This window comes from Myotis daubentonii, chromosome 1 (genome assembly GCF_963259705.1).
Source record: "Myotis daubentonii chromosome 1, mMyoDau2.1, whole genome shotgun sequence".
In the NCBI taxonomy this organism is placed as follows: Eukaryota; Metazoa; Chordata; class Mammalia; order Chiroptera; family Vespertilionidae; genus Myotis; species Myotis daubentonii.
Genome location: NC_081840.1, coordinates 68,947,133 through 68,957,772, shown reverse-complemented (window position 1 = coordinate 68,957,772; position 10,640 = coordinate 68,947,133). Strand labels below are relative to the sequence as shown.

Genomic DNA, 10,640 nt, shown 5'->3' with positions numbered 1-10,640 from the left:
CACCTGCTCCACCATCCCGCCATGGTCCCACTCTCGTCAGGGCCCATCGGGGCTGACAGCTCCTCCACTGCCACCTGCTGCCAGTGCCATGTCACTGATGCCCGCCATGTTCTGCCCCGCCCCCTGGTGGTCAGCGCACATCATAGTGAGCGGTTGAACTCCTGGTCAAACAATTTGCATATTAGGCTTTTATTATATATTTATAAATTTCAAAGTATATTCTTATGGTCGATTCCTAAATGGAAAGTTACTGTGTCAGAGGTTATTCACACTTAATGCTCTTGATTCACATAGCAAAATTGCTTATTAGAAAGTTGGTATGAATTTAAACTCTTACCAGTAAGATAAATGAAATTTTGTCTTCAATTTAGCCTCTTTAATATTTAGAATATTACCAATTTTATTGTTAACTTGATTGTTATAAAAGACTAATTTCTCCTAATTTGTATGTTTTTATTGTTGGGAAATTTTTAACTTTTTTTCATAAGCATATTAGTCATTTCAGTTTTCCTCTTTTTTTGAAAGTTCTATTTGTGTCTTTTTTCCCCCCCTTAGGATCTTCCTGTTTTCCTTTTGATTGAGGTTTTTTATATTAAGGAAGTTAGCTAGTTGCTTTATTTGTTGAAAATATTTTCCCCATTGTCTTTTGATTTTGTTTTATGTTTTTTAATGTATAGAAATTTAAACTTTATAATATATTTTTTCAATTTAAAATAAAACACTAAACAATGTATTTGGAATTTTAATATGGTATACCTTATTATTACTACTTTTATAAATAGCCAACAGTTTATTCCAGCACCATTTTAGAATTATCCATTTATTTTCTCACTGTTCTTTGATTATTATTTATTGCATTCATATATGTATGGGACTCTGAATTTCAATTGCCTATTTTGCTTCATTAATCTCTTTTTTTCCTCCCAAAGTTTCATGTAATTTGACTGAGTTAGGATAGTATACTGTATTGGGGGTCAAGTAGATCTTTATTAGTAAGTGGGCAAAACTGGGATTCTCTCTGTATTTTGGCGAAGTTGTTTAAGCTTTGTAAGCCTCATTTTTTCCAGATACAAAAGGGGGCAATAAATACAACCATTCTATTTTGAGAATTAAATGACTATTAAGTGAATAGTATCCTAGCACATTTAATAAGTACTCGATGAATGTGAGCAGTTAAGACAATGATAATTTCATATTGCATATTAATATCTGATAGAACTCTTTCAAAATTGTTTTTGTCATTAAATATTTAGTTTCTGGATTATCTTTAGATTCCTTTTTTTCCCTATCCTTTCAAAAACCATTCTAACAGGATTGCAGTAAATCTATTATTAATTTTTGGGAAAACACATAGTATTCAGAGTCCTCATCCAGAAAATTGGTATTTCTCTCCAATTTTTTCAAGTTTTCATAAGATTTACTGTTTTTTGTCTGAAAGGTCCTGTATGTGGCTTTGGTATTTTTAGGTATTTTTCTTTGTGTGTTAGTTTTTAATGAGTTGATCGTGGTAGTTATGTGTTCTTTTAGCATCTGTTTACATTTTTTCATTAAACATATAAATTATCAGATATTTATGATTGCTATTGCTCTTTCATTGAAATGTTCTTTGATTCCCCTTTTCCCCTAACTTTTGTCATTTAGGTGAAAACAGATGACATAGCAAGAATTTATCAGCCTAAACGTTATGCTTTGTCACCCAAGACAACCATTACATTGGCACATTTACTTGCTGCTCGTGAAGATCTTTCCAAGATCATTAGGACAAGTAGTGGCTCTAGCCGGGAGAAGACGGCATGTGCCATTAATAAGGTTGGTTTTGCTTTTAGTACAGTGGAGAATGAATCTATAATATCCTCATTTGATGTTTTTACAGATTTTATTTTACTGTTTTAAATGTATATTGTTGAAAGTATTACAGATGTCCCCCCTTTTCTCTCCATTGACCCCCCTCTCCCTCACTCTCATCCCCTCCCCAGGCCTTCACCCCACTATTGTCTGTGTCCATGGGTTATGCATATACGTACATAAGATCTTTGGTTGACTTCCTCCCTCCTGCCTGCCCCCCCCCCCCCCACCCCCGCGCCCTCTGGTATTCATCAATCTGTTCCATGCTTCCATTCTCTGGATCTATTTTATTTGTCAGTTTACTTTGTTATTAGATTCCACATATAAGTGAGATCACATGATACTTGATTTTCTCTCTGGCTTATTTCACTTAGCCATAATACTCTCTAGGTCCCTCCATGCTGTCTCAAAGGTTGAGAGATCCTTCTTTTATACAGCTGCATAGTATTCCATTGTGTAAATTTCACAGCTTTTTTATCCATTCATCTACTGATGGGCACTTGGGCTGTTTGCAGAGCTTAGCAATTGTAAATAATGCTGCTGTGAACATAGGGGTGCATATATTCTTTCTGATTGGTGTTTCAGGTTTCTTAGGATATATTCCTAGAAGTGGGATCACTGGTTCAAATGGCAGTTTCATTTTTTATTTTTTGAGGAAACTCCACACTGTTTTCCAATAATGGCTGCACCAGCCTGTATTCCCACCAGCAGTGTACTAGTGTTCCTTTCTCTCCACATACTCTCCAGTACCTGTTGTTTGTTGATTTATTGATGCAGCCATTCTGACAGGTATGAGATGGTACCTCATTGTCATTTTAATTTGCATCTCTCTGATGATTAGTGACGAACATTTTTTCATATGTCTCTTGGCCATTTGTATGTCCTCTTTGGAGAAGTGTCTGTTTAGGTCCTCTGCCCATTTTTTTTTATTGGATTGTTTGTCTTCCTTTTGGTGAGTTGTATGACAACTTTATATATTTTGGAAATTAACCCCTTATCAGATGTATCATTGGCAAATACAGTGGGGCCTTGACTTACGAGTGTCCCGACTAACGAGTTTTTTGAGATACCAGCTGTCTCTCCGCCGATTTTTTGCATTGAGTTGATAGAGTAATTTGAGTTAACGAGCTCCTTAATGAGCTCTGTCTCCGAACAATTTAAACTCATAAGTCAAGGCCCCACTGTATGTTCTCCCATACAGTGAGTTCCCTTTTCAATTTGATGCTGTTTTTACAGATATTAATCCATTTTTCCTTTATGTCCTGGTGCACTAGAAAAGACAGTGGTGTAAGGGCTTCAGTCCATCTAGGCTTAGTTTTGTGTGTGCATGTTCATTTGAATCTCTGTTCATTAATTAAACCAAAGTTTTATCTGAATTAGAGGAATTAAAAATTATTTTATCAATAGCTTTAGGAAGAATTATTTCTTTCTAAGAATGTAATCAATCATTCTTTGTCAATGAAAACATGAATTGTTTCAGTACTGACAGATTCCCTATATCCTTGGTGTAAAGGGAACCGTACATGCTTTGGAGTCATACAAATCTGGGTTCATTTACTTAGAGGAATCACTGTGGGCAAATTACTGAATCTCTTGGAAGTTTCCTGACTCATCGTATAGATCAATTTCTCTGACAAGCTCGGTCTTAAGTTCATAGAGTAGAGTCTGAAATTTTTACTTTAACAACAATAAACTAATCTGAAGTACTTGTTGCTCAACTAGAAAGTACGCTTCATTTAGATAGAACAGCCTATGACAGACTTTACAAAAGAGCAGAAGTAATAGATTTGGGTAATTTTAAAACATCGGTTTTCACTCAATATAGGGAGAAATATGTCCTTGATGCAGGATATTTTGCCAGATGGATGGTTGTTTATAAAGTCAGTTTGCCTAATCATTGCTCAGTTAGGCACTAGTGTTCATGCCTCCTACTTCCATTTTAGACCAACCTTCTCTATCTTCTGAAAGTGTCCTGTCTTTAAATACAGGGTGGGGCAAAGGTTTATAGTTGTGAATATGCAAAACACAAGAGTTTATTCTTATACTATTATTTATTAACTAGAGGCCCAATGCACGGAATTCATGCACGCGTGGGGGGTGGGGTGGGGTGGGGGTGGGGTGGAGGGGGTTATCCCTCAGCCAGGCCTGTGCACTCTTGCAGTCCAGGTGCCTTCCGGGAATGTCTGACTGCTGTGGAGGCGCTCCTGCCACCAACGGCTTCTGACTGAGTAGGTCTCTCCCTGTGGAGCACACTCACCACCAGGGGGCAGCTCCTGCATAGCCACCGGTCGTTCCACCATTCAATCGATTTGCATATTACCCTTTTATCATATAGAATTATTGCATTATTGTCCATATGAACAGCTGTAAACCTTCGTCTGCCCCACCCTGTATGTTACTCAGTATCTTGCATCAGATTATTTACCCTTACAGCAATTAGAGTTCTACTTCTTTAATTGAAATTGTCCATCCGTTTTCTGAGTTTATAATTTACAGTCTAATTATTTGAGGCAATCCTTTTTTTTTTTCTACATTTGAGGGAACAATTTCTTGTTATACTAAGCCAGAAATACAAGATTCCACTGAAACTAAAACAGTTGACAGAATATGGTCGAACTTAATTAATTAAACCTTCAGGGGAAAATAAGAGGGTCAAACAAAGCCAGTGTATGTAGAAGCCCAAGGTTAGTTTGGGATAAACATAAGAATGACAGCATTCAGCATACCTCCCCAGCAGGTATCTACCATCATTCTTCCATCCCCTTTCTTCTGAATCATATGCTTAACCTAATGGCTTTTTCTCTCTCTTGCAAATACAACTCAACGCAATAGTATCCCTTTGGACATAGTGTAAAACCAAGAAGAAATTTTTAAATCGTCTTATTCCAGGGTGGAAAGTGTTCACATGCCCATCCCAGTACACCTTATGTGGTATCAATGCACATGGTAGTAACTTTAATCAAACCAGTGCTGCTACCATGTATAACCTGTATGTGGCCCTGTGGCTAAGTCAGTGTTCCTAATTTACTATACTAAAATACCCATGTGGCAGAATGTACTTTTGAACTCCATATTTTCAAAATACTTCTAAGAGGCTACTAAAGTGATATAGAACAGAACTGTATTGGAAACCAAGGCATTCAGGAGGAACATTGATGGGTTCTTTCTGGGACTTTTTCAGGGGGACAGATATGAACAGAGGAAATGTTAGAACATCTTTTTGAGAGCAATCTTATGATCAGTTCTTGGAGCAGCATCCTCGTATACCCACCAACGTAGCATGTTTGGTGGAGAGACCAATGAGAATGACAACCAAGAAAAGCAATTTTTTGGATTTGGTAATTAGGGCATTATTGCCTACCTTAAAAGAATGTTTACGTACTTTGAACCTTGTCCCACAGTGAGAATGTTGTACTTTTGTCTTTTCTTCATGACATAAATTACTAACACATAGTTTTGGTTAGAAGATCGATAGAAGTAGAACCTAACTGATTTATAGGTCAGTTTGGCTGAGGCAGTTACTGTTTCACCTTCTTTTCTGAAAGAGACTAGCAGGAAGCTTTGGCTTAGCCTTGGCTGTGGCTGGTGGGGAGGCAGCCTCCTCACAGCTGTCTTTCTCTGTTCATGGGCATGTAGAGTAGAGCCTTCCTATAGAAGTCTGGTGTCTTAAACCAAACTCTTGATTTATCCTTTAAAGTATTAGAAAGAAAGCATGGTTAAGGAAGGACATCAAGTATTTTTTTTTATAATAACTAGTATCATTGAACGTTAGTAAACTTAAGTTTCTCATAAGAGAGGAATAAATCACTGAGAATCCTTGTATCTCTTTGCAGTACTATCTTGGGTTATAGTCATTATATTCATCTCTGACCTCATTATAGCCACATGTTATCACATATACTTCATACTTGTGAAATAAAAATGTGCTTAAAAATACAATCTTTTATTGGATAGTCCATTACCAAACTAGTAGCAATGGAAAGTCCAGAGTTGTTGTATGAGTAGATATGATTTTAATTTAAGGTCTGTAGTTTAAGTATATTAATGTTTTGCTAAAAAAGTTTCTTAGTATGATGGATACTACATTTGTTACAGAATATGCTAGACACATTTAAACAATAGAAAACAAGCCTTTAAGTTTTAGAAATATTTTCCTAGGTGTTTAAAAATAATACCACGTTGTAAGGAATTTGTCATACATTGCATTTATATTTTCAATATTCATACTGTCATTCTGATACTTTCATGTCCTTAAATATTTGGCTTCTTTTTATTAGAACAATAATTTCAGTGTTACTTGAGTCCTTTATGTAAATTTTACCTTTTAAAATATTAGTATCTGAAAGAAAATGTTTCTTCATACAGGTGCTGATGGGAAGGGTGCCGGACAGGGGAGGACGGCCGAATGAAATCGAACCACCACCCCCTGAAATGCCACCTTGGCAAAAGAGACAAGAAGGCGGCGGAAGGGGTGGTTGGGGTGGTGGAGGTGGAGGTAGAGGAGGTGGTGGGGGTGGAAGAGGTGGCTGGGGAGGTGGTGGGGGAGGGGGTGGAGGGTGGGGAGGAGGTGGGGGAGGGGGTGGTAGAGGAGGAGGTTTCCAAGGCAGGGGAGATTATGGTGGGAGGGGAGACTATGGTGGGAGAGGGGGCTATGGTGGGAGAGGAGGCTATGGTGGAAGAGGTTATGGAGATCCATATGGAGGAGGTGGTGGTGGCGGATATAGAAGATATTGAAAGGTACAAAAATTAGCAGTGCTTACTTTTTGATAGCTACATTAGGTATAGTGTTCTAAATAACATATTTGAATGTCATCTATGAAGTAAACACTGTTAGATTCCTTGATATCATTCTTGAATTGGGTTAATATGTAAGAGCATTGTTTTATACTATATGATCCTCTTGGACAGAGTGGTGAATTTTTTTTCATATCTGTGTACCCTTGAGCATGTTATGTCTTTTTAAAAAACAAAAAAGCAAAGGCTATTTTTAAAATTGTAAATATTACCATCAGACTTGGAAAAATGGAAAGTATTTTATTGTCATGATTGAATTTAGATTGTTACCTGTATTTTATTCAGGTTCGACACACATAAAACAGACCCTACTTGTTATTAGACTGTTGCCTCATCTGTATTCCTGTGTTTTATATTTATTAATTTTACTTTATAAAATAGGGAAAGGGACTGATAGTTTTGTTCAATAGATAGTTGTCATGGCTTGTTTTTTCTTTTATAGGAAATGATTCCTCTGCCCAGGTTTCTGTTAAAATTCCACTAATTGAAGCCTGAGTCTACTTTTTGGTGTGCATATTTGATTTATTTTCCAACTGGATTTGAAATTTGTGATTTTGTTTGACAAAGCAAAGTTTGATTGAGGTCAGAATTACTCTAAAGGGACAAAGACATGAACCAGTTTTACATGATGGTGTAAAAAAAATTCTTATAAATTGTTTCTTCATCCTTTGGGCCATCATTTTAGATATTAGAATGTTAAATGGCAGGCTGAACTCTATTACATAGGATTAGAGCAGTACTTTCCAGTTTTAATAAATCAGAGGTAGGCCAAGGCATCCCTTGGTAGTTCCGATTCACAGTTAGATTTGGAAAATACAGTGTTAGAGAAGCATTATATGTGGTTGGAGCAGTCAAAGGCTTGGTGACCAGAAGCTGTGAATTTGAATTATGGCGCTAGCTGAGGGGTGCTATGGGCTAAAATGATCAAAGATCTCAAGGATTGATATGTCCTCATTTGTCAGATGAGGAATGTATGTGATGCTTGAGCCCTACCCAGGTTGTTTCATATAGACCTAAGTACAAGTGAAATTTGTTGGGAATTTATAGTGCGCTTATTGTGAATGGTTTAAGAAGTGGGCCAATTTATGTATTTTTCTCTTAATGTAGAAAGAGAAAGTGATAGCCGTACAGATTTTTTAAATTCCCACTGTAAAGCCTGTATCCCGATGTAAGCTTCTGTTCAACACCTGTGCATAACAACTTTCTATGCTCTAACCACCTCAATAGATAGAATGCTGAGTACCAGTGGATGTTGGTATTTGGCAGTTCTTGTTGTTTTATTTTGTTTTATAGTAAACCCTGTGGTGAAACCTAAAATAATGTTAAAACTTTAAAAGTAAACATTGTGTGTAGTCTTGGCCATGTGTTTTTCAAGATAACCCTTCAAAGAAATTTGTTAAGTATAGGAAAACAAATGTTTTTGATTATTTGTAAACTTAGATTATTTTTTAATGTGCTTATATTTAATGAAAAGACTTAATTTTATTTGTGATTGTTGGAGAAGAATGTTTTTCATAATTAAGAAAACATTTTTATCAGTAGCTATGAACTCTAAAAAATAATTTTTAAAAATATGTAAGCAGAGACCACTGGAGTAAAGTATTTCAAGAGAGTTTCTAGTTAAAACGTTCATTTAAAACTTTAACATTTCTGCTTTATTTCTTTTCGGAAGCTTTAGTTGCTGACGTAGAAGGGGCTTATAATTACCTTCAATTATTATCACTAAAGGTTTATGAATAATGACAGAAACAGTAGTTCATCAATTTCTGTAAGATTTCTTTGTACCTTCATAGGAGTGCTGTTGGATTATCCACAGGACTCACTGTAAATTTTATACAGGTTTAGCACTTGCTCCTGCAATCATGTCAGAGCTGGAGCAACACATTTACACATTCCTATAAACTTCATGTGAATAAAAGCTGAGTGGTCTAGACTCAAATATCTTATTCTTTCTTCTGAGCTAAGATTTTAATGATAATCTTTGTTCAGTAAAAATTTCATTTGTAGAAGAGTGTGCTAAGCAGTATCTAAAATAGTATTAAGGTGCCCAGCTGGCATGGTTCAGTGGTTGAGCATCGACTGATGAACTAGGAGATTATGGTTTGATTTCTGGTCAGGGCATGTGCCCAGGTTGCGGGCTGTAGTCCCAGTGTGGGGCATGCAGGAGGCAGCTGAGCAATGATTCTCTCTCATCATTGATATTTCTAGCACTCCCTCTCCCTTTCTCTCTGAATCAATAAAAATATATTTAAAAAAATAATAAAATAAAATAGCAATAAGGCCAGCTAGGGTCTTATTGAAAGGCCATAATGTGAAAATGTTTTGTAAATCGAGTGTAATACAAATGTATAGTATGATGAATGGTACTTAACTGCTTCCTAAAGTTCAATACCTTTTTTGTGTGCTGCTTCATTTTCTTTTTGCCTGGTTCTCATTTTCATATTACCTGGTTTTCCCTCCCCTTTTTAATTTTTCTTGCATTGGTCTAGCCTTTGGTATCTAATAGCATCTATAGATATGTCATTACTGGGAGTTTCTGGGTTAAACAAGGGAACTCACCTCACATTTGGACTGTACTAGTATAAATAATGTAAGTCCTGTCCATACATAACCACCACACATTAATGTCAGCTCCCAGCAAAAGAGGGGTCCTGTGTTTTCTTTGAACCTATTCCCTTGTGTTTTGCAGATCAGGGAAACCTTACTCACTAAGCAGAAAAAAACTGCAAAACATTTTAAACCAAAAACATTTAGTTGCCAGTATTTGTATCAAAAGAAGGTTTGAAAATCCATAAATGATCTGTGACCAGAGAATGTTCTAAGTAATGATACTATCTATATCGTGTAAGGAGCACAAGATAGAGATTTGGGATGGGAATTGGGGCTGGAGGAGAGGAAATTTAATCTCTTCCTTAGGTTTAGGTTGTCAGAGTGACTTCATTATTTTGTATACAATATAATGAAAATTGCCCAAATGATGACTACACCCACATCCAAGTGTATCAGAATGCATTCTGTATTGGGATTTCAGTGATTGGAATTTTTCTTCCTTCTTCGTTGGTCTGGTTACACAGAAGTTGGCTGGGGATTAGGGAAATCACAGCTCTCTCTCATCTATATATCCATATATATAAAAGCCTAAATGACCATTACGACCGAACGACCGGACAACTGGTCGACCAGTCGCTATGACATGCACTGACTACCAGGGGGCAGATGCTCAATGCAGGAACTGCCCCCTAGTGGTCAGTGCTCTCTCACAGCCAACCTTCCGCGGCCCCTTCCCCCGGCCAGCCAGCCAACCTCCTATGGCCCCTTCCCCCCCATCCCCCAGCTGGCCAACCTCCCTTGGCCCCTCTCTCCCAGCCATCCCTCCCCCCCCTATCGGATCCTGGGGGGGGGGGTGGTCAGCCAACCTTCCATGGCCCCTCCCCACAGCTGGCCAACCTCCCACAGCCCCTCTGCCTGGCCAGTCAGCCCTCCTGATAGACCTCAATCGCCAGGCCGAGGGACCCCACCCATGCACGAATTTGTGCACTGGGTCTCTAGTCACTAATCATGAGCACAAATGAATTGCTCTGGGTGGTCTGTATACTAGATTGAACCATCATTCTCTACCAATTTCACCCACAGCTTCAAAGTTTCTCTACTTGCCAGTTTTCTTGGATAGAACTGTGGAATTAAAGACCAAAGCCACAGAGAAATGACAGCCTCAGATCTGTGTCCTCAGTGTTAAGTGTTTATAGACTTAATATTTAGGGGTCACTGTAAGTCATAATGCAGTAAGATGGGAAAAGGTTGAATATTTCTGTACTGTTACTTCTTTGTGTTATAAAAAGATTTAGAAAAAATTTTACTAACTAGTTAGTTGCTTTGCTTTTTCTTCCAGAACTGTTTGGTTAATACAATAGGGGAGTAGTCTCAGCTGTGGATTATAATAAAAATTCAGGTGAAGCGTCTACATATTCATGAACTAGAAGAAATACAAGACATCTATGCTA

The 10,640-nt window shown here is 37.4% G+C and overlaps 1 protein-coding gene across 1 annotated transcript in view; it reads left to right on the top strand.

Annotated features, from left to right (window-relative positions):
• Positions 1-8,572, top strand: part of FAM98B (family with sequence similarity 98 member B) — a 38,013-nt gene extending 29,441 nt beyond the window's left edge. The window contains exons 7-8 of the mRNA XM_059705164.1: positions 1,642-1,809; positions 6,211-8,572. Coding sequence (XP_059561147.1) covers positions 1,642-1,809; positions 6,211-6,579 — 537 coding nt within the window. The 3' untranslated portion in view covers positions 6,580-8,572. The remainder of the gene's footprint in view (positions 1-1,641; positions 1,810-6,210) is intronic.
• Positions 8,573-10,640: the final 2,068 nt, after the last annotated feature.